This window comes from Macrobrachium nipponense, chromosome 33, assembly GCF_015104395.2.
Source record: "Macrobrachium nipponense isolate FS-2020 chromosome 33, ASM1510439v2, whole genome shotgun sequence".
NCBI classification, from domain to species: Eukaryota; Metazoa; Arthropoda; class Malacostraca; order Decapoda; family Palaemonidae; genus Macrobrachium; species Macrobrachium nipponense.
Genome location: NC_087219.1, coordinates 34385998 through 34410378, shown reverse-complemented (window position 1 = coordinate 34410378; position 24381 = coordinate 34385998). Strand labels below are relative to the sequence as shown.

The 24381-nt window shown below is 41.6% G+C and overlaps 2 protein-coding genes across 2 annotated transcripts in view; one reads left to right on the top strand and one right to left on the bottom strand.

Annotated features, from left to right (window-relative positions):
- Positions 1-427: 427 nt before the first annotated feature.
- Positions 428-3818, top strand: LOC135203084 (MICOS complex subunit MIC13-like). The gene is made up of 3 exons (XM_064232699.1): positions 428-453; positions 2455-2596; positions 3429-3818. The coding sequence occupies exons 1-3, from the start codon at positions 428-430 to the stop codon at positions 3732-3734; spliced, it is 474 nt and encodes a 157-aa protein (XP_064088769.1). The 3' UTR covers positions 3735-3818.
- Positions 3819-17007: 13189 nt separating this feature from the next.
- The window catches only part of LOC135203082 (uncharacterized), a 49559-nt gene continuing 42185 nt past the window's right edge, over positions 17008-24381 (bottom strand). Inside the window, exon 4 of the mRNA XM_064232694.1 lies at positions 17008-18248. Coding sequence (XP_064088764.1) covers positions 18032-18248 — 217 coding nt within the window. The 3' untranslated portion in view covers positions 17008-18031. The remainder of the gene's footprint in view (positions 18249-24381) is intronic.

Genomic DNA, 24381 nt, shown 5'->3' with positions numbered 1-24381 from the left:
AATGACACAACTATAAACAACTTACGAAGTCAGACGAATCAATTCGGTTAAGTCGGCCGGGTTATTGTTGGTGTGAAAAGTTACGGTTTGTTCGTATGGAGATTTTAAACCGGTTTATTCATAAATTTTTATAAATAAATTTTCACCAGACTTAGAGGAAGAAATTGTAATTATAAAGTGTATTTACTGACAAATACTTAAATAAAACCGTCGCCAGACGTAAGAAAGCATATTTATCAATACAAATAAAGGTTTGAAAAAACCAGACGAACGAATTCGGTCAAGTTGCCTTCGCAATGTGTAACTGAACGCGCCATCCTTCTCCAGCTCCAGCTGCTATTTAGCAAGTGTGATCAGGCTAAAAGAATGGTTGGCCTCTAACGTCTAGTTCTCGTCGTAACATTATTCTCTCTTCCTGGCCTACACCATGAATAAAGTACTGAAAGCAGCATGGTAAGAGATGAATTTCCAGTGTTGAAAGTCTGCTTCGTAGCCATTTAAATAGGAAGAGTAAGGGTTATAGGCCTAGGCTAAGGCTGCTCAGTTCGGTGGTGGAGGTATACCTACCTACTAACCGATAGGCCAAAGTTCTTGATTAATTTATTATATATATAATCTTTATAACGTGTTTTTGAACATGAAAATTGTCAAGAAAAATATTCTACGCCTATTTTTGGGTGGTTAGGCTGCAGGCCGTCGGGACATGACAGATTTAAATGGATATGTAGGCCTAGGCGTCATGTTCAGTAAGCCAGTGTCTTTATTAATTAATATAAATTAACAAAAGCTACGAGAAATTATTAATTACTAATAATATATCTTGATTAATAATGTCCTAAAGCTACGATAAATTAGTCATTAGCCTACCATTAATATCCTTAGGGTAACCTATCAGAAATTATTAATAATCTTAATATAGCTGAAGGTTATCAAAATTTTAATATGAATATCCTATTAGAAAGATTTTAATTAAATCTATTAATATTACTAGGTAGTAGCCTATAGCCAAAGGCTATATCTGAAATAAACGATATTATTATTATATCATAATTCTTATTTGGACGTCGCCTCAAACACTGTACTGCCACAAGGAACTCGGAAAAGTTGCTGCTCATGTCTTACCAGTTTTTTCACATTAACTGATCTCCACCAAGCGAGTTTTTTCACTTCCACTCATCTCCACTAGGCTAGTCGCTTGCATTCCCCAGCTCTCGTCGAAGTAGATGTTGATCTTCTTGACTCTTTCTGATCTTACCACTGCCCCACAGGAGCCCAGCTAAAGTAAACTCACCAACGTGGACTTGCTGTGATTTCTGTCGTTGGGTCGATGAATAATCCTTCATTCTTGAATTTTGTTGTTGGGTCGCCGAATAATCCTTCATTCTTGATTTTTGTTGTTGGGTTGATAAATAATAATCCTTCATTCTTGAATTTTGCCGTTGGGTCATCGAATAATCCTTCATTCTTGAATTTTGTCGTTGGGTTGACGAATAATCCTTCATTCTTGAATTTTGTCGTTGGGTCGACAAATAATCCTTCATTCTTGAATTTTGTTGTTGGGTCGACGAATAATCCTTCATTCTTGAATTTTGCCGTTGGATCAACGAATAATCCTTCATTCTTGAATTTTGTCATTGGATCGACGAATAATCCTTCATTCTGGAATTTTGTTGGGTCAACGAATAATCCTTCATTCTTGACTTTTGTCATTTGGTCAATGAATAATCCTTCATTCTGGAATTTTGTTGTTGGGTCAACGAATAATCCTTCATTCTTAATTTTTGTCATTTGGTCAATGAATAATCCTTCATTCTTGAATTTTGTTGTTGGGTCAACGAATAATCCTTCATTCTTGACTTTTGTCATTGGGTCAACGAATAATCCTTCCTTCATGAATTTTGTCATTGGGTCCACTATTGTCATTGCGTTTATATTCACTTTCACTTCTCTATTTTTATTATTCACTTTCACTTCTCTATTTTTACTTACACACACACCCCTGGTTTCTGATTGCACGACGATAAACTGGTGTGAAGGTCCTGGTTAGTGAAAGTGAGCTCATCGAAGGCACCAAGTCTAGTCTCGAAATGTTCATAATATTTTGAGGTTTCAAGAAATTGTTTATACTGCATTTCTCTGTCATTCTCCGTAATTGCCATTTCTCTGTTATTATCCTTATTTGCTTTCTCATATCTGGTATTATTTACTTCATAATTTTATATACTTAATATCTGCCATATTTTTTGCTGCATAATGCATGCATTAAAATTTTTATTATTACTGCATAATTATATGTGCTTCATATTTATTGTATTATTTACTACATAATTATATATATATACTTAATTTTTGTCAATATTTTTCTTAATGCTCCAGGCAAAGAATGTAATACGAACTTTCACTGTTTGTACGTGAGATTGTGATTTTTTTTTTCTTTTCTTTTTCTTTTTACAGGTTTGCCACCAAAGTAGGCATTGGTGGCGGAGTAGTGTACATCACAATCGACCAAGGGATATGGGGCAATAGTCACCAGTCTTCTGCTGTATATGATAGGTTGTATGACATCATGCCAGGAACGAAGAAAGTATCAGAAAAGGTATTGCAACAGATCTGTAATATTTAAGTAATGCTTGCTAGGTTGCATTGAAGTTATAGGTACTAGTACTATGTTAGGATGTTAATTCAGAACTCATCTCTTAAACAAACCAGAAAACTCAAGTGTCCATTTAAACAACTAAAAACTTCCTTATCCATTGAAACAAATAAAAAATACACAATATATCCTTTCAACCAACCTGAAAACTCACAAGTCCATAGAAACAACTAAAATCACTTGTTCATTGAAACAACTAAAATCACTTGTCCATTGAAACAAACAAATAAAAATACACAATATATCCTTTCAACCAACCCAAAAACTCTCAAGTCCATTGAAACTGCTGAAAAAGTCACATTCATTTAAAAAATAAAAAAATCAATATATCCATTTTAACCAACCAGAAAATTCACATGCCCATCTAAGCAACTAAAAAAGTAACCTGTCCATTTACACAAAACAATTCACAATATATCCATTTGAATAAACCAGAATATTAACAACACATCAGTGCAAACAACCCCAGATAACTTGAATATTGAAAACTCTAATACACCGTATGTATTCTATGCTTGTACTTTGCATGAAAATAACGTTGTGTAATATAATGAGAATTTTTAAAATTTTAAGACTCCACATTGGTTTGGAAATCACTTCATAAAAGTCTGATATATATTGGAAAGGTGGAGGAAGCAGATAGGTTATGATGCGAAGGTGGGATTTCTCTATAATCTTGAACTGTATTGCTTATGAATTGAATTGTCTTGCTATCTTGTTGTAGTGAATAATCGTTTCATAGGTTTTCCACAAACTGAGAATGCTTTCTTTTCAGTACTTATTGCTGCCAAAACCAGATGATGTCAACGTAAACTTCAGAAGTTACTGGAACAGTGGTGTGTTTTACACATTTGATTTTGTTGCAAATATCCCACAAAAAATTGGTAATGTGAAGAATATGGTTGTAGGTTTTGTTTCTTCTAGTGCACAGTCTAGTTCCCCAGCTGACACCCCTAAACCAGAGGCCACTTCTAAAACAGAAGAGACTCCTGCAGAAGAAAATAGTGCGGAACATGCTGCTCCTGCAGAAACTGTTACCCCTCCTTCAGATGCACCACAATCTGAAGAGAAGGTTGAGTGATATTTAAGAGTTATAATATGTTGTATTTATCGTATTTCTAATTTTCCATCTTGTATATAGAGAAGTAAATGATATGAAAAAATTGTGCCTGTTAATATTCCTTACAAGATTTTTCTTAAAGAAAGATGGATTGTACTGATCTCATTGTTTTTTATATATGTACTTAATTAGGTTATTATGGTCTCATCATGAGTCCGTATAGGTGGTTTCCTTTGGCCTTCTATTGCTGTCAGACTTTGTTTCTCCCATTTTCATTGGCCTCTTTCCACCAACCTTTCAAACTACTTCACCTTTCCCAGGCTCCAGATTTCATCTCCCACAAGAAACAAATCCTTCAGGCATATGCTATAATATTCATGGTTTGGTAGGCATTGCAATAAGGACAAGACTAGAAAGGTATTTGTTTTGTGCCAAGATTACAGCCCACTCATCTTTCGAGTTTCATGTCACATCAGCTTCCTAGCAGGGTTGGCATAAGAGATTTGTTCTAAAATGAGACATGGAACTTGTAACTTGGGAAAATTTGAATAAGCTGAAGAATGAATGGGATAAAAATGCCTGGCACAGAAATATCTTGGAGATACAATCCAGAAGGGTGAGGATGACAGTTAGATCATATAAATTTTGTGCACTATTAAGACATTTGTACTTCACTGCTTTTACCTTGAGTAGCTTAATAGGTTTGTGGCCAAACCCTTAGTTTCCACACTTGTATTTTGCTCAGTATTTCTTGTAAAGGTCAACTCATGTAGAGCAGTTCAGTTTGTGCCAAACAATATTCCTTCTTAATGGCAAGCTAATGTGCAAAGGCATTTTATAATACAAAGAAATAGAACTGCTTCACAACATGAATAACTGGATAAGCAATTGTTGGGAAGCAGATGAAAAAGACCAAATGAAATTACGTACCTATTTAGAAGTGATTTGGGACGAGGAACAGATGATCAATAAAATTAGTTGCACAAAATGAAGATTTGTAAGGTGGTTCAGAAAATCACAAAGAAAGTGTACACTGAAGACCTGGATTAAATAGAAATGCAGGAAGACGTGCACAAGACTGTATAAACTGCATCCACACGATCAAACTGCTTCTTCTTGAGCAAAGATTGGTAAAGGTTTTTATGCTGGTGTCCAAACGATGACAGTTGAGCAGTGTGAGCCTGGTGCTTATGGCAGCAAGAGTGACTGATAGGCAAGAAAATGTACTGCTATACAGGCAAAGAGCAGGAAGGACCTTGGGCATATTTAAATGTAGGGAATCGCAGAAATGATAGTTCATTGACACTGGTGAACAACATAACTTTACACATAAGAAGACTTCTCTGAACCCATCCCCCAATGTTAACTAGCAATGAGCAAAGCCTCTTTACTTTGATAATCATACGAAAAAGCCTATACAAAACTTTGCTCACGGTTTCTCCGCTTCTGATGTCACTGAACAAAGTTCAATCATGTGGATGCAGCCTAAACCCACCGAAGGGGAAAGCTGACCTAAAAATACCCTAAGAACGAGATCCACTCGTGAAAGATTGAAAAAACTGAAACTGTTAAGGCAACATATTTAGGACCATAGCTCAATCACTGACACCAAAAAACCATTCAACATTGCAGTGAGAATGAGAAAAGATGAATGGTGTGGAATTTAGTTTCAAATAAAAGGCAACTAAAAATAAGCTGACAATGACCAATGACAATCTCATGAGGACAAGAGAAAAGCTTTTGCAGATGGTTTAAATAAAAAGAACTGTTATCACAAACTTAATGTACCTGTCAATCATACAGGAAACAAAAATTAAATCTCTAACAAAAAATATGTCTGTTCTTGGAGGGTACCATAGGTATTGAAGATTTGTTAGCCATTTATCTTAAGTACTACAAGCACTGCTGAGGCTCTGTAATGCCATTTCTTAACAGAAAGTATTAAGTGCACTCTGTAAGAGTTCCACTGTTCTGAGTTTTTTTAAGACTTGCAACTGCCCTGGTTATAACGTTCTTGCAGCTTTCCTCCTCGGACTTCTAACATCTGTTTTACTGCATAATCTATAAAATAAATTTACACAATGTAAGTAATGTGAAATAAAACAAAAGTATCTGCTTAGGAAATAAAATTTATTTTTATTTACAATTAAAAGTTTACACAATACAAAAATTAAAGGAAGATTGGTGTTAAAAACATAAAATTAAAAAGAACTAACAATAGTTTAAAAAATTCGTAAGTACAATAACAGAATAAAAAACAAGCAAAATGACAAAACATGTTACAGAGAAATTACAGTAGTACTTACTTAAAGCTAGCAATACTACAAGAGTATTATGACTCATGCGTGGATTATTTCTATTTGGGTTCACAGGATTTTTCAGAACAATGGTGAAAGTATCTGAACAAAAAGAAATGCAGGTTAATGCACTTGATAATACAGTATGTAATGTACATTGTGTGCTATGAACACATAAGTTTTGGCAAATTACAAAATCAAATGACCAAAACCAAGTTCCTTCTGGTGAGATTACCTAAAAATAGTAGTTTAACCAGATGACCAAGACAAAGTTCTAACGAGGGAATTTCAGAATGCTTTTTGTCTATCTGATACAGTTGTTTTAGTTTTTCTCCTTAGATGTCAACTAATGCACACAGCAAATCAAAATGGTATTACGCTTGTCACTAATTTACTGTTCAAACTTATGAGTACAAAAACTTAAGGTAAAGTTTGTAACATATTAATATTATAATCTTAAAACATCACACTGCCTTTGATTCACAGAATACAAGATAATTCTGCCATAATTACTACGACTTCAAAATTAAATGTAAAGAATAATGCACAAGAAAAATTATTATTCAAAGCTAACTTGCACATTTATCACCTTTAGCAATAAACTTAATAGATGAATATGCTTTATACAAACTAAATGACAATGAATGCATTACCTTTACTTTGTAAAGAATTACACTTTTGTCTGGTAATACGTACTACACATCATCATCCTCATACCCATGCTTGGTTCTTCTTTGCTGTTGTGGTCTTCTAGATTCTTCCATTGGCCAGTTGTTGCTGTAGCACAGGACTGCAATTCTACAATGAGGGGTATTTCTTTTTTGGTTTGTTCCCAATTACTTGCAAGTTATCCACTGGTGCTGAAGGAGGGCCAGCTTATGCTCATTAGCTCAAGAGACTTAACTCACTGCCATCAGCCTTCTCCTCTTGTAAAGTTGGAATACATAACGTCTCATAAACGAGACCACTACATGGCAAAATAACCAGCATGATAGACAATGAGCTTGTGTGAGGCCATTGCTTGAAGAGGTATGGTTTCTATATGCTGTCATATCCATAAATAAGATTCTGAGAATGATCCGATCAATATTTCTAGTTTCTATTGTCTGATTTCCAGTTACTCTACACTCCATCAGATCTTTATTGTTAGTTACAGCTGCAAAGTTGGGTAGCAGGAGTGAAGGGTTTCTGACCATGTCATGATGTCCTTTCAGGGTTAAAGTGGAAATCAAGAGACTCATCAAGAATAGGACTGACAGCTTGTTGCTTTGAGGTCACTGAATGGACTGAAGTTTATCTTTAAATGGGTGAGGATGATCAAGTGTTCAGTTGGATGCTTAAACTTTCATGGATCTCTTTCACACAGACACACTCTTTCAATCTAGGATCCAATTAGTCCATAAATAATGTTACAGATTTCTAAGCATCCAGGCCCATCCTTGATTTGCTTTACATTCTAGAAACATATTATCAAGATGAGAAAGTTCAGCTCATTAGTCATGAGCTATATATATCACATAAAAGACAGTGTATGTAGCCTTCTCTCACAATATATTGAGAGGACCTGAAATGTAAGTGTTTGACAATGTACCAAGTCTGGACTTGACACACACTGTGGAGTACTATATTCTATTCCCAATATTCAATACAAACAATTTTTTTAACACCAACAACACACACATATTTTAGCACCCTTTGATGTTAGGAAAATTGTGACATGATCTAAACCGTTACATTTATATGATATACCATTTGTGCATCATGAAAACAGCAAAAGCAGACTTCCAAGATTTAAGAGCAGGAAGTTACACAGAAATGAGTGTCTCCGTAACTTGCATCACCACTGACTTCTAATTAAAACATATGCTTAGTACTGGGACATTTCAAGGGATTCTCCAAGTAATATTTAAAAGACAATACAGACTTATGGCTGAATTGAATGACAACAAAATATATCAAGTAGTGTATACAAGAAATGTGCTAGGGATGCAACATGTAGTAATAAAGCTTCTGAATAGCTTATGAAGCAATTCTGATACGACAGAGACTTTTCAAACAGGGAGAGTATTCCCAATTCAATACATAATCAAAAGGAAGAACTTGTTTTCACTTGAATTTAACCTCCACTCTGATAATACAGCATTTTGACTGAAACACATTGATAAAAATGTAATCCTTAACAATAATAGTAAATATGAATACTATAACATATTGCCGGCTGAGTATTTAAAAAAATACAAAAATTCAAGTCATGAAATTGCTACTTCTCCCTAGTTTGACCTTAAAAGCTTGAACGACACACTATCAACTAAACAAGAAAATAATCTAGAATATTTCATGCGTAGTTTAAAATTTTGCATCACTTTTTGCAAAACCATTTTCTATACATAAACAGGAATTGATTACAATAAGCAAGTCTATTTAAAAACTTCTTCAAATTACTGAAAACCAGTTTCAAATATACCAATGCAATAATGTGGCCCACAGCATTACAAAAATGCAGTGCAAAATTTTGATTAAAAAAAGTTGGTTTCAATGTGTATGTGACTTATATTGTATAATATCTATAACCTGCAAAACATGACTCAAGTGTTCCACAGTATGTAAACTTTTTTTTTTTTTATAGAAGCCTTTACATCCAAATAAATTATGGATATGGCTGATATGCCAGTTAGCAGCATGTGGAAAGCCTTCTCATTTTAATGCTTATTTTGACTGGTACAGGAAAAGGAAAGTGATATAAAAATGTAAACACAGTTTTACATATTTATCATTTCTCTAATCCCGCACTTGTTTCTGCTGCTTTTACTGTTGTATGCACTACGTTTGCTCCGATTATAAACCCTGTAAATCTCAGTGGGCAGTAATGGCTTTATCTGTAAGATAAACTACTTTGTATATGCAAACTATATGATTATGGAGCAATATATCAAAACAACTGGCAAATTTACAAACTGCAAACTTCCCTTACTCTGATGCAGCTCAGCTTTTTGTGGAGGACTATTCCATCAAAAGCTTATGGACCTTTCCCTAAATGAAGAGATTTTGGGTAAGTGGAGGAGGTTTCTAAAACTGTCCCTGCAAAGCAACAGTAGCCTAACTCTTTAACTGTCCTAGTTTATCTTTGTGTCTAAGGTGATAATTCCACTTGATAGTGGAATAAACAGCCCACAACAAATACCAGTCCCCTGAGATCTTGCCTAAGCTTGTTCATCAAAGGCCTCAGCGTGATGGTCAATGTTCTGGACGAGATAATTACTATTTGGTCCTGCATGCAAACCTTGAGCAGTATTTCATTATAGTGACCATTACCATTATTATAATGTACTAAATTTAATCCAGTGTACTAAGTTAACACTCTCAACTTACCTTGGGGAAAACACTGGACTGCAAAGAGGGAGTTGAGAGAGAAAGTATCAGCTTACTTGAACCAAGGTTCACAGCTACTGAGCTCAGCATTTGTGTGCTCATCTAGGGTGGGTTAATGGTACTACTGATGATGGCATTTTACCAATAAAAGCTTTTGATTTGTAATTTACAATATATTGTCTATGTCGTCAAATGGCAAAACTATCTACAGAAAGTTTTTTTTTTTTATCATTCATTTACAGAATAGCCCCTTTCAGGCATCTGTGTCCTATGTTTGTCATTTGCTTTTCACTATAATTTGGGAATTTAAAGAAAAATATATTAAATTTACCATAAATCAATGATGGCTAGTGATCATTCGCCTGAGTTTGCTGAAGGAGCAATACCTCTTCACCTGTTGCACATGAAGCGTATAGACTGGTTTGTTTCACTATTACTCAAAATGTTCAAGCACTGATTTGGAACCCATCAAAAATATAAAATTAGAGGCAGTCCCTGGTTATCGGCGGACTCAGTTAATGGAGATCCGGTTTTATGGTGCATCTTGTCTAGCACCATAAAAATGATATTGTTAAACTACAATAAAGTTTTGTACATACTTACCTGGCAGATATATACGATTAATGGCCCACCCAGCCTCCCCTCAGGAGACAGGTGGAAGAGAAAAATCTGACAAGCTTACGGGAGTGGTTCGTACATCCGCCACCCAGCGGCGGGTAAGGTAGACCACCTGACCTACCTGTCGCGTGTGCCGCGAGATTTGAAATTCTGTCGGGAACGTCGGAGACTATAGCTAAGTATATATCTGCCAGGTAAGTATGTACAAAACTTTATTGTAGTTTAACAATATCATTTTTGTACATGAACTTCCCTGACAGATATATACTTAGCTGATTGGCACCCTTGGTGGAGGGTAAGAGACAGCTCAATAATACAGGTAAGACGGGAAACAACTAATGTTGTAGGATATAAAAACCTTGGTTCTCACCTTTTCAGGATGAAGACTTCATAGATACTATCTCTGAGTCTGCATTGCCTGGAGAGCTACAGCTAGGACGTGACCTGATGCTGAAAGACTCTCGGATCTACCACTGGGATATGTGATCCCCTATTGTGGTAGAATCCAAGTCGGATGCTGTTAGAGGGACCTTGTCCGCTTACCTAACAGATCCTTACCACTACCTCTGCAAGGAGCCAAAACCCACCAGACCACCTAACCAAAATACAAAGGGTTAATATTACGACAAAAAGAGGTGCCTCCTGCAACCTCTTTCAGACAACCAAAAAACAACAATATAAAATATAGGGTAACATATAAAAAATTTACACAGGATAAGTTTCAGCTCCCTGCCCCAGCACCGAATCCGCCGATACGAAAGGACCCAAGGCGAAGCATTTATCATATGTGATTTTTACATCACGTAGGTAGTGGTTTGCGAAAACCGATTGGCATCTCCAAAAAGTCGCCTCCATCAAGTTCCGCACAGACATATTTTTTCTGAATGCAAGCGAAGTTGCGATGGCTCTCACCTCGTGAGCTTTCACTTTCAGTAGTCTAAAATGATCTTCCTTACAGGCAACATGTGCCTCTGTAATAAGGCTTCTCAGAAAAAAGGAAAGAGCATTCTTCGACATGGGCCGAGTGGGGTCCTTTACGGAGCACCAAAGCACATCTTGATTAGCCTTAAGTTGTTCCTTCCTCTTAAGGAAATACTTCATAATTCTCATAGGGCAAAGAGTTCTTTCAGGCTCTTCCCCTACTAGAAAAGATAAACTACGAACTTCAAAGCTCCTGGGCCAAGGGCGTGATGGGTTTTCATTCTTTGCAAGGAAACTTGGAAGAAACGAACACACCATAGAATCTTCCTTAAACCCTACATTGCCCTCAATAGCTTGGAGCTCACTCACTCTTTTAGCTGTAGCTAGGGCCAAAAGGAAGATAGCCTTCTTCGTCAAATCCTTGAAAGAGGCTAAGCCAGGAGGTTCGAATCTAGACGATCCAAGGAATTGTAGGACTACGTCTAGATTCCAGTTCGGTACTACATGAGGACGCTTAATGGTTTCAAATGATCTAATAAGATCATGCAGGTCCTTATCATCGGATATATTTAAGCCTCTATGCCGAAATACAGCCGCCAACATACTGCGGTATCCCTTAATAGTTGACACAACCAGATGACATTCTTCTTTGAGGAAAATAAGGAAATCCGCAATTTGGGTCACAGAGGTACTGGAAGAGGAAATGTTCTTCCTCTTGCACCAACGTCTGAAGACATCCCACTTTGACTGGTATACACGCAAGGTGGAAGGTCTCCTCGCTCTTGCGATTGCTTTAGCAGCTGTTGCTGAAAAGCCTTTCGCTCTGACCAAACTTTGGACAGTCTGAAACCAGTCAGACTGAGAGCGAGGAGATTTTTGTGTACCTGTCGAAGTGGGGTTGTCTGAGTAGATCGCTCCTTAGCGGGAGCGATCTTGGAAGGTCCACCAACCATTCCAGTACCTCTGTGAACCATTCTTGGGCCGGCCAAAAGGGAGCGATTAAGGTCATTCTCGTTGAATCGGACTCTACGAACTTCTTGATGGTTAGCCCCAGGATCTTGAAGGAAGGGGGGAAACGCGTAGACGTCGAGTCCGTTCCAGTCTAGAAGAAGAGCATCTATTGCTACTGCCTCTGGATCCGATATCGGAGAGCAGTAAGGATCCAGCCTCTTGTTCTTTGACGTGGCAAAGAGGTCTATGTGTGGCCTGCCCCATAACTTCCACAGGCTCTGGCATACATCCAGATGAAGGGTCCACTCTGTGGGAAGGACCTGATCTTTCCTGCTGAGGAGATCTGCTCTTACATTCCTTTCTCCCTGCACGAACCTGGTGAGAAGCTTGATTCCTCTTTCTTCTGCCCACAGAAGAAGGGCTCTTGCTGTCTCGTACAGGGAGAAGGAATGCGTCCCCCCCTGTTTCCTGATGTATGCCAGAGCTGTAGTGTTGTCCGCGTTGACCTGCACTACAGATCTTCTGACTTTGTGCTCGAAAGCCTTCAGAGCCAACCACACAGCCATCAACTCCTTTCTGTTGATGTGCCAGGCTACCTGGTCCCCCACCCAGGTACCTGACACTTCGCTGGTTCCCAGCGTTGCACCCCACCCCATGTCCGACGCGTCGGAGAACAACACCAGGTTGGGGGTCTGTGATTGAAGAGACAGTCCCTTCGCAAAGAGGTTGGGATCTGTCCACCATAAGAGATGTTTCTTGATGTCCTGGGATAACGACAGGGAGAACGTCAAATCCTGAGAACGACGACTCCAATTCCGATGAAGAAAAAGAATTGGAGCGGTCTCAGGTGCAACCTTCCTAGGGAAACGAATTGCTCCAGAGAGGAGAGCGTCCCCAGCAGACTCATCCACTCCCTCACTGTGCATACTTCTTTCCCTAAGAAGGTTGTTACTCTCTCGAATCCTCGGGCTATCCTTTCCTGCGAGGGAAAAGCCCGAAAACTCAGAGAGTTCATCTGTATCCCGAGATACACACACTCTTGCTCGGGAATTAGTGATGACTTCTTGAAATTGACGAGAAGTCCCAAAGCCTTCGTCAATTCTAAAGTTACTTGTAAGTCCTTCAAACAACGATCTTCTGAATTGGCCCTTATTAGCCAATCGTCGAGGTACATGGATATCCTCACCCCTTTCAAATGAAGCCATTGAGCCACATTCCTCAAAATCCCCGTGAACACTTGAGGGGCCGTCGAGAGGCCGAAACACAGAGCCCTGAACTGAAAAATTTTTTTTCCCCCCCATCATGAATCTGAGAAACTTCCTCGAGGAAGGATGGATCGGTACGTGGAAGTAAGCGTCCTGTAAATCCAAGGAAACCATCCAGTCCCCTGGACGAAGTGCTGCCAGCACTGATGAAGGCGTTTCCATCGTGTGTTCTTTCTTTCTTTTTACGAAGAAGTTCATGGGCGCTTACATCCAACACCGGTCTCCATCCCCCTGAGGACTTCGGAACTAGGAAAAGGCGGTTGTAGAAGCCCGATGAATGATGGTCTGTCACTAGTTCGATAGCCCCCTTCTCCAGTATCTGATCTACTGCTAGATGGAGAGCTTGATTCATGATGGGGTCTCTGTACCTGGCCATCAGGTTCCATTGGGATGGTCGTCAAGGGAGGTCTTTCGACGAAAGGGATGAGGTAACCTCTCCTCAAAATAGAAAGGGTCCAAGGATCCGCCCCTTTTTGGGCCCAGACTTCTGCAAACTCTAAGAGTCTGGCGCCCACCGTTGTTTGAAGGACTTGCAAGTTATTTGGGGGCTTTAACAGACTTGGCGAAAGTCTTACCCCTTCTTGAAGGTCTACGACCTCTAAACGTAGAGGTTCTTGATGAAGATGCCCCTCGAAAGGGTTCTCGAACACTTGCCTTTTCCTTCTTAGCCTTGGTAGGGAAGGAAGGGCGAGGTTTTCTTGCCGACTGTGCCAAAAGGTCCTGGGTGGCTTTGGCCGAAAGTGACCTCGAAATGTCCTGCACTCGATGTTTCGGGAACAACTGAGTAGACAGAGGAGCAAACAGCAAAGAAGACCTCTGAGCATGGGAGACCGACTTCGTTAAGAAGGAACAATAAACCGACCTCTTCTTCACGATCCCGGCCCCATAAAGGGAGGCGATTTCACTCGCTCCGTCTCTTACCGACTTGTCCATACAAGACAAAACACACATAAGATCTTCTGGCGAAATTGACTCTGGCACTTCAATTTTCTTGGCTAGGACTCCCAACGACCAATCAAGGAAGTTAAATACTTCTAGCACTCTAAACATACCTTTGAGCAAATGATCCAATTCATTCATTGCCCAAGTCGTCTTAGCAGAGTTAAGGGCAGTTCTCCTTGTCGAATCTACCAGCGCCGAAAAATCCGAATCAGCCGAAGACGGTAGACCCAATCCTAAGGGCTCTCCTGTTTCGTACCAGAAACAGCGCGTCCTGATAACTTCGAAGGAGGAAAAGCGAACATCGTTTTCCCGCTTCTTCTTTGGAAGCCATCCAGGAACCAAAACTCCTCAGTGCCTTCTTCATAGAAAGAGTTGGCTTCATCCTCACACAAGAAGAACTCTTCGCTGTCTTCGCCGTTGAAAAAAGTGTAGTGAGGAGAAGGAGGACCGTAGGCGTAAGGGAATCCCCAAAAACTTGTAAAAGTAGCTCTGTAAGCTTCTTGTAAGAAGAGACAGCAGCAGAAGTGTTCGGTTCCTCATCCGAACCTTCTAGGACGTCTTGTCGAGGCGCGAGCGCGGAAGATCCTTAGGTGACGAAGGGATCCTAGCAGGAGTTGAGCGAGAGGTTGGAGAACGCCCTCTCTTAGAAGAGTTCACATCCACTGGAGAACGATGAGAAGATCTGGGAAGTCTACGATGAGACTCCCTCTTCGAGGTAAACGGAATCTCAGCCGAAGGAGAGGTAGGGCTCCTACTCCGAGAATCCTCGGAAACATCCACAGGGCGCTTACGAGGGGGCGAGCGCCTACTATACTCTATGCGCCTATCCTGAGGCGAGCGGCTGCCAGGAGAAGAGCGCCTATCGAGAGCAGAGCGCTTGCGCGGCTCTCCATACCTGTCCAGTTGCGTACGATCAACGGAAGTTCGACTGGAAGGCAAAATGCGCCTACTAGGAGAAGGGCTGCTTGCTTTGAGACTCTTGACGTCCTAACAAGAGGGTAACATTCAAGGAGAAGGACGCTTCAAAACTAACGAGCGCCTACTTGGGAGAAGGGCGCTTCCGGGATTCCTGGTGCCTACCAAGAGACAAACGGTCAGGAGAAGTGCGCCTAGAAGCGGGAGAGCGCCTACACGGAGAAGGGCGCTTGAAAGACTCTTGTTGTCTGCCCCTAGGAGAATAATCAGGAGTATGACGCCTTAAAGAGACGAGCGCCTACTAGGAGATCTATGTGCAGTAGGCTCTTGGCGCCTACCTTGCGGGGAGCGGCTAACAGTAGGCCGTCTATCATGCACACGACTCCTACCAGACTCTAGATGCCTGTCAGGAGAGAAGTCACGATCCGACACTCGAGGAGAGTGACATCTGGAAGAAGAACGCCTACTTGTATAAGGGCGCCTTCTAGAATCTTGAGGCTGCTGAGGAGAAGTCTCACGCGAGGGAGTTGAAGAAATCGCGTGATGAGCAGGTGCAGTGCGCTTACCGGAAGCGGGAATCCAATCTGGAGAAAAAACTTCTTTCTCCATAGAGCGTCCTACCGATGTTTGGCGCCTTGAAATCGAAAGAGAGCCAGGCGCGCGAGGGCGCTCCACGCGAGCCCCCGCCACCTTCATACGAAACCTCCCCATATGAAGGAGAACGATCCTCTGAAGAGCGGCGCCTAGATCTCTTGATCGGAAGAGAAACGTCCTTCTTCCTACGTGATCTAACTGCTAGAGAGTCTGCTAGCGCCGTGATCTGAGCTTGAAGTCCCGCGAGTACTCTCGTAGGAGAATCTTCTTGTTCTTCCTCGGAAGCAGGCGCCGAGCGCGGGAGCGCGAGAAGAAGAACGATCACAGGATTTCTTGGGTTTCTTCGCCTCCACCGACGATTCTTCCGGGAAAACCTCCGGACTAGAAGCCAAAGGACTGCAGGGAGCCTTCCAAGCCCTCTTCAACGGGCGCGACGCATCGGGGAGTTCCAACCTCTCTTCGGAGAGGGAGACGACGAAGAGGAGAAGCATTGGCGTAGGAGCTCCTTCTTGTAGCGATCCGAGGCAGCCTGGGAGCGTACTTCAGGATCTGCCGAGGGGACGCCTGACCGGTGGGGGCTCTCCCTAGCCCTCCTGCGGCTTTCGACTTTCCTACTCCACTGGAACTGGGAGTCTGGAAGAGGTCTAGGCCTAGAGGCACTAAGGAGCCGGTCAGACGCACCCTCCACAACACTGGGGACACTGCACTGATCACTAACACTCTCCTTACCTTCCAACTGACGAATCTTCTGATCCATAGAACGATTCTTGGCTTTCAGAGCTGCCGCCTCCGAAGGCGAATCTTCGGCTTCGGTGCGGGGAGCCGGGGCTGCAACTTGGGAAGAAGGTTCTAATTCTACGTTAGTACTATTAGGATCCACATCCAACTCACTCATTCTAGATCTGCTAGAACTTCTAGAGGAAGCCTTACGCACTCTATCACGTTCCAACTTCCTAACATAAGAAGAGAGAGCCTTATATTCTTCTTCATTCAATCCCTTACATTCACTACAAGGGTTAGCAAAAGACATTCATTCCCCCTGCATTTCATGCAAACCGTGTGGGGGTCTACCGAAGCTTTCGGCAACCTCACCTTACATCCTTCATTCACGCAAACCCTAAACAAAACCGAAGTTTTAACTACCGATTCTAGATCAGACATCGTTAAAGAAAATCAAACTCAAAATCAAACCGGTCCACAATCAGCGTATGCCAAGCCAAACAAAGCGAATACGTCACCAAAAGAAGTCCAAATTAACTCCAGGCAAGCGAGAATCGAAAAAACTATCGAGAGGAACCGACAACAGTTGTTATCGTTCCCGCGACAGAGAAAAATCTGACAAGCTTACGGGAGTGGTTCGTACATCCGCCACCCAGCGGCGGGTAAGGTAGACCACCTGACCTACCTGTCGCGTGTGCCGCGAGATTTGAAATTCTGTCGGGAACGTCGGAGACTATAGCTAAGTATATATCTGTCAGGGAAGTTCATGTACAAAATTGGTGATTTATGGCGTTATAATGCGCAGAGTTCAAAGTTAATACTTATGGCACCATTAACTGGATATAGGAGACATATTGCACCATTAACTGGATATCAGAGACATAAGTGCCATAAATTGCTGAGTTTTGGTTAATAGCAATTTTCCCTTATCAGCACCCAGCCAAAAGCAGATCGGCCACACACCCCCCATAACCAGGGACTGCCTTTCAAGTGAAAACAAATAAAAAACAGGATGAAACTTGTTGATAATGGGGACTTTAGTTTAAGCTTCTCTTAACTAGTATGTACTTCCTAATAAAGATTTACATAAAAAAAATTACGTATTTGCATATTAAAATGATATTAAATCCTCTTCTTTTGTACAGTTGGCTTCACGAATCTTGGCACACATCACAGCCAGCAAAGGAGACACCTGGCAATCCCACATTGACAATGCTGCCCGTCAAATGTCACAAAACATTTGAACACGAGAAAACACATGCTTATCAAACAAAATATTAATAATTAAGTAACAATACGTACAGTAGAGATGCAAGAAGTCTACTTAAATTGCTCTGTGTAGCAAAATTCTTGAAGCCAACTGTACATGTAACAACTTGTATAGGGCAGTGCACAAATCACGAATTACATTCCTTACCACGTCATACCAAGGTTAAATGTTTTTAAACATTATTTTTATACCACAGGAACTATGTAATAGAGTATCTGCCTTGTAGTTATATACTATCTGTATAAATTGAAATAATCTGTAAGTAACAAATTTCATACACCAGTAAAACTTAAATATCACAGATAAGTCAATATACTGCGGACCAGAAACAGCTTCTTTTGCTAAACAAATGTCACACCACAGTTTTTCATCTGACAAAACAACCAAAGGACTGTGACTGGTTCACATACAAAAGGCATGGAGTACTTTACATTGTACCGAATTTATTGAGCATTGTTACTCTACAAAGTTTTCATGTTCAGTTGTGGTGAATTCTTGTAAAATACTTCGTTCCAACTGGAAATCGTATTCGTAATCATCCCAGTTGAACATGTTTATCTTCTCTATCATTTCTGCAGCTGAAGTTAAATCAACTACTTGTAAACTACCTTCTAGTATAATCTTAGAACCCAATTTAAACGGTACACCATCAATCGCACTCTGAGGTTCTGACCTGGCAGTAAAAAAAATAAATATTAACAAAATGTCATAAGACATGTGGAAAAGTTTAATTTGTATTACGTACTATGATTATCTTCCAAAAGCAAATTGCAACATCGGCACTAGACAGCTGCTAAGCTTAACATTATTATTATTATAAAACAAGTCCCATTTTTAAAGTCTCATGAGCCTTGCTCTTAAAATTGGAACAAGGTACAGTTAAGGAAGCTGGATAGCTACGTAGTTAGAGAGCAAAGGAAATGCCTGAAATGGCAAATTTTTAAAACAATTTGTATTTTTCATAGCTAACAAGCCTGAGATCTTAACAAAAGGGTAATTTTCAAGCGCCTAGCTGAAAACAGTTAAACAATCAGAGATTGTAAAGCAAGGAATCTGTGAAATCTGGCAACGCATGTGCATACTGGGTGAAAGCTAGTCAAAGACTGCGGAACCAACGCCACCACGTTTGTCTTTTTCTTAACCGCCTTGGGGAGTGACATGGTTGCTTACTCGCCGTCCGAGCCAGTTGTTTTGGCCGTGTTTCCCTCTTATTCATTGTCTGTGTGTGTGTGTGTGTCAGTATGACTTCCTCTGTGTCTTCACGATCTCGTCAGAGTATGCGCCTGAGTGTTCAAGGTTGTAAAATGTGAATAGCAATGCAACTCAGAGATTGAAAACAGATTTTGTGTGATATAAAACCAGAATTTTCATAGAAACCAATCAATCATATAGTGACCACATTCCCAGTCTTGAATATCCCATACTATCAGTGTTTTATCTATCAGACAAATAAAGAGCATGTACCTAGATCCATGGATGGGAAAACCAAGTACTCTTTCTTCACTGTTTGTTTAGTCTCAATGCAACAACTTACAATTAATGCACTTAGATGAGAAACCTTTCTTTAAGCTTTAAAATATAACTAATCTTTAAATCAATTTGTATTTTTCATAGCTAACAAACCTGAGGTCTTAACAATAGAATATTTTCCAAGTGAAGCTGGTAACCGGTTATTAGAATCAGAGATTGTAAGTAAGGAATCTGTGAGATTTGGCAACTCCTGAGCGTACAAGGTGAAACCTGGTCAGTGACCGCACAACTGTACAGAATTAAGAAATAAGAGGCACAGATGTCTCAAAGGAAGTTACATTGTGTACCCTATGTTATGGAGGAGTTATGGAGTTCCATTTGACAACGTCTGAGAGAGAGAGAGAGAGAGAGAGACGACGAAGATGAGACGAGAGAGAGAGAGAGAGAGAGAGAGAGAGGGTGTAATTGCTGTATGGATAGTTAATGACTGAATTGGTTGTTGGTGGGTTCTGGGCTGTCTACTGGTGCTGTTGATTGTTAGAGTTCTGTGTTTTTAGTGTTTTTTCAGTCAGTCTTGGGATAGCGCCTGTTTTTAGTTATTGTTGAGTTAGTATTGTTTGCTTAGAGTTGTTGTGCCTGTGCTGTTGTCTTTATTGTTGTTTGATTTCTTGGTGTTGTTAGTGGGTGACTGTGTTGCCTTTTGTTTTGTGTTGTTGTTTTTGTGTTAGTGATTGGTTGTGCAGTGGTCTTTTGTTGTGGTTGCATTCCTTGGTTGTTGTTGTGTTCCTTGTTGGTTTGTTGTGTTGTTGAGTTGTGGTTGTGTTCCTTGTTTGTTGTGTTATTGAGTTGTGGGATTGTGGTCCTTGGGTGTTGTGTTGAGTTATGGTCCTTGGTTGTTGTTGTTGTTATTGTGTTGTTGGGTTGTGGCTCTTGGTTTTGGCTTGTGGTTGTTTATATCTCTGTGACCTCAACAGTGGACAGCACAGGATAGCCCTGGAATATCTGGGGTTGGTAAGTACATGTGTTTTTTTTTTTTTTTTTGTATAGGTGTAGGTCAATTGTCCTGCTGTATTTTGTTGTGTAAAGAAGAAAGTGTGACTGAGGGTGGGTTTGGCAGCTGGATCGATTAGGTTAATGTGGGGAGGGTTTTGCCACTTGTTTTTTTTTTAGCTTGTGATCCCAACACATTATTTTTTGGCGCCCGAACAGGGACACTTGGTGCGGCAGCTGCAGGACGATTGGGGCGTGAGTTGCGTGATTGGTGGAGAAAGTGAGGATGGAAGGGTTAAAGGAGGTGGATAGGCTGAAGGAGGAGTTATGGTTGGCGAGGGAAGCTAAGGAAAGATTGGAAGTGGAGAATGAGAGGTTGAGGGTAGAGTGTGAGGAGCTGCAGAGCGAGTTAGAGGAAATGAGAGGAATGCTAAGGAGTGCGAAAGTGGAAATGAAAGAAGAGGTGAAAGGGGTGGACGAGAGAATGGTTGAAAAAATGGATGAAAAATTTGGGGTAATGATGAATGCAGTGCAAGAGATGATGCAGGAAATGATGAAGGGCCTTTTGAGATTTTGGGAGTGGTACTGAGTGGATTGAGTTATGTGCTGGGGAAATTGCGAGTAGATGGGGGTGTGGATGAGGTTAGGGCACACCATAACCAGCTCCGTAAGTGGAGGGAAGTACCGCAGTATGTTCGGGAGAATGTGATGAGTGAGTGGTTGAGGGTGAATAAATGTGAGCCAAGCATCAGTGAGCACATGGGTCTGGGAGATCGGCAGTTAGTGTTAGTTAAATATGGAAGAAAGGGGAAGAAAGTAAGGAAGGAGAATGAAAGGGAGAAACGTGAGCTGCATGATAGAGGGGTTAGTGTTGGGGTAAAAATGGTGGATAAGGCATGTAATACAGATGACTTTGAGGGGAGGAATGATTGCTTGTAGTGCATGTGTTTGAATTGTCGGGGCTTAGTGAAACTTCACCGGGAAGGGAATCAGGTGGTAAGGATGTAGTTGGCAGTATGAATGAGTCTCTTCGGGAGTTTGGCAGGAGTGTAAATGAGGTAAGAGATTTGGTGGCAGAGTTACGAGAGATGTTCGGACAAGAGTTAGAAGGGGTAGATGAGATAATGAATGGGATTTGGGGGGATGGTAGTGAGGGAAATGGTAATGGTAGTCTGACTGGAAGTGATCTGGGAGAAGTTGATGGCGGTGTAACTGAGTGTGTATGAGGGCCCTCAAACAAGATCCAGGGGACCTGCATCTGAGCATCCGTGGGTGTTGCGGAAGGCTATTTAGTGTGGGTGTGTGTGAGTGAGACGTTTGTCAAATGTAACAGAGGAGGAAATATGGAGGAGTTATGGAGTTCCATTTGACAATTCAATCTGTGAGAGAGAGAGAGAGAGAGAGAGATGAGAGAGAGATAGAGAGAGAGAGAGAGAGAGGAGAGAGAGAGAGAGTGTAATTGCTGTATGGATAGTTAATGACTGAATTGGTTGTTGGTGGGTTCTGGCTGTCTACTGGTGCTGTTGATTGTTAGAGTTCTGTGTTTTTAGTTTTGTTCATGAAACTTACCTGACAGATATATATATAGCTGTATTTTCCGAAGTCCGACAGAATTTAAAAATTCGCGGCACACGCAGTGGGCGACCGGTGGTAGTACCCATTCCCGCCGTGGGAGGCGGATATCAGGAACTATTCCCATTTTCTATTCATATTTTTTTCTGTCGCCGGTCGGTAAACAACTGTTTACAGACCTCCGCCTAGGATTTTGAAAACTTCATTAGCCGCTTAAGTATCCTAATTGTTATTTCGATTATTAACTTGGATTGTGGCTAGGCATACGCTAGCGTAAATTTTTTTCATTGCATTTGATGTCTGAAGCTAGTTAGCCTAGTTTCAGACTTTGTTGTCTGCATGGTAGGTGAGGCTACCGAAATCGGTAGACACTCGCTTAGAATAGATGACGTTTACTGTTTTCTTTGCATAAGTTCAATGTAATTAGTGTAAGGTGTGACTGATTACGGAAGAAGGAGGATTCATGTACGCATTTTAGAGCGTGTTAGAATCAGGAGTTTTCCTCCACAGTAAACAGAAGTTAGAAATAATGAACCTTCTAACCTCCTGTAGATTTTATTTTGCCTAACCCTGTGGTATGGCTTACGGGCCTAGAAGAAGTGTCTGCTAGAGGATTACATCAAGTAATCTTAGACTAAAGTGCTCGCTCTCCATTCAGTGTTGTGAAGTGTAGTGTCCCTTGTGTTGTGGAGGGGGCGTCAGATCGGCCCCATAATGCCTCTAGGCCTGGACCTCTGTCGGACTCCCAGGACTCAGGGAGAGGGCATGTCGAAAGCCGCAAGAGGGTTTACGGGGGCTCCCCACCGATCTGGCGTCCCTTCGGCAGAACCTGTTGACGCTTCCCAGGCTGCTAAAGATCGTGCACGTGCACGAATCTTGAAGGATTGCTTCTCGTCCTCCGAGGCGTCCTCCCCGCGCAAGGGTTGGAGCTCTCGGAAGGACTCGCGCCCTCTAGAAGCTTTAGAGAAGAGGACGCTTCACGTCCTCTCTCTCGTTAGGGGGGAACGTCAGATCGGCCCCATAACGCCTCTAGGCCTAGACCTCTGTCGGACTCCCAGGAACCAGGGAGAGGGCATGTCAAAAGCCGAAGGAGGGCTACGGGTTTTTCATGCTGATCTGGCTTCCTTTCGGCAGGTCCTGTTGTCGCTTCCCAGGCTGCCGAAGATCGAGCACGTGCACGAATCTTGAAGGATTGCTTCTCGTCCTCCGAGGCGTCCTCCCCACACAGGGGTTGGAGCTCTCGGAAGGACTCGCGCCCCCTAAAGAAGCTTTAGAGAAGAGGACGCTTCACGTCCTCTCTCTCGTCACGAGAGGATGAAAGAGTAAAGAGACCACATTTTCCCTTTTAGAAGAATGCACTGGCTCTTTTTTCTAAGGGACATTTAAGGAGGCTCATTCATTCTTGCCAGAAGAGTGATTTGAGCTCCTGCGAGAGCGCTCATGTATATATCATTTATACATTATTAAGGAGGCTCATTCATCTTGCCAGAAGAGTGATTTGAGCCTCCTGCGAGTGACCCGCTCATGTATACATCATGTACATTATTAAGGAGGCTCATTCATCTTGCCAGAAGAGTGATTTGAGCCTCCTGCGAGTGAACGCTCATGAAGTTAGAGCTGTTTCAACCTCGCTAGCATGCCAAAAGAATTTGGTAATCAAGGACATTCTTGATTCCACCTTTTGGAGAAGCAACTCAGTATTCGTCCCCTCTCCTCATTGCGCTCCGTATACGTTATGTAACGTTCGCTTTACTTCGAGAAAGCAAGCTGATAAGTTTGACGGCCGGCAAGCTGCTTTGCATAGTCAACCACTTATGTCTCGGGTCGACAAGCACCTTGCGGGAAGGCGAAAGCCATACGTCTTCCTTTAGTGTTCACACACTTCAGGAGCAGCGTGCGGCCTCTCCATGGAGACTCGCATCAGGACGTCCCTTAAAAATATTCAATGTCATACGCAAAACGCGGTTCGTCATAACATTGAGATGTTGGCAAGGTCGCTCGCCAGGACGCCTCTTGGCGGGCCTTGCATGCATCAAGGCGCTCAACGAGTTCCTCTCTGAAACGTCGTTAGAAGACTTGGTGTTCTCTGCTAAGACACGCTCGTAGCTAAGCAGGACGTTTTTTGAGGACGCTCAGCAGGACGCTTTCCAGGACGCTAAGCAGGACGCTTTTGAGGACGCTCGGCAGGACGCTTTTCAGGACGCTCAGCAGGACGCTTTTGAGGACGCTCAGCAGGACGCTTTTGAGGACGCTCAGCAGGACGCTTTTGAGGACGCTCAGCAGGACGCTTTTGAGGACGCTCAGCAGGACGCTTTTGAGGACGCTCAGCAGGACGCTTTTGAGGACGCTCAGCAGGACGCTTTTGTGGACATTCGCCAGGACGCTTCGGTGGAAGCTCGGCAGGACGCTTTGCGAGAGAAAAGACTTGTTGAAGGCGTCTTATTTGCTGTTGAAGACATTTCTTTACAGAAATTTTTTAAAAGGATTCGGAGTTAGCGGAGAGACATACCCGAATTTTTTCTTCTATCCTCTTTCCTCTTCATCGATTTCTTGAGAATCGGGAGATTTGTATATACTCGGATTCCTGGGTGACTTTCGGTCATGTTAAAGGGTTTTCCCCTATTAGCAAAGTGCTAATAGTTTTGTCAAGTCAGGACGTTTTCCCCATTGTCATTTAAGTGGGGGACCCCTCATAAATGGGGTAGTTCTCATTGACATAGATTTTAACGTTTTTATCGTTTAAGCGGATAAACTCATTAACAATTTCGGAAGAG

Bases quoted from the DNA above. Each gene is read 5' to 3' on its own strand.
- LOC135203084 (XM_064232699.1), top strand. From the start codon at position 428: ATGAATAAAGTACTGAAAGCAGCATG. The intron at 454-2,454 runs GTAAGAGATGAA...TTCTTTTTACAG, and splicing joins AAAGTACTGAAAGCAGCATG to GTTTGCCACCAAAGTAGGCA. The intron at 2,597-3,428 runs GTATTGCAACAG...CTTTCTTTTCAG, and splicing joins CGAAGAAAGTATCAGAAAAG to TACTTATTGCTGCCAAAACC.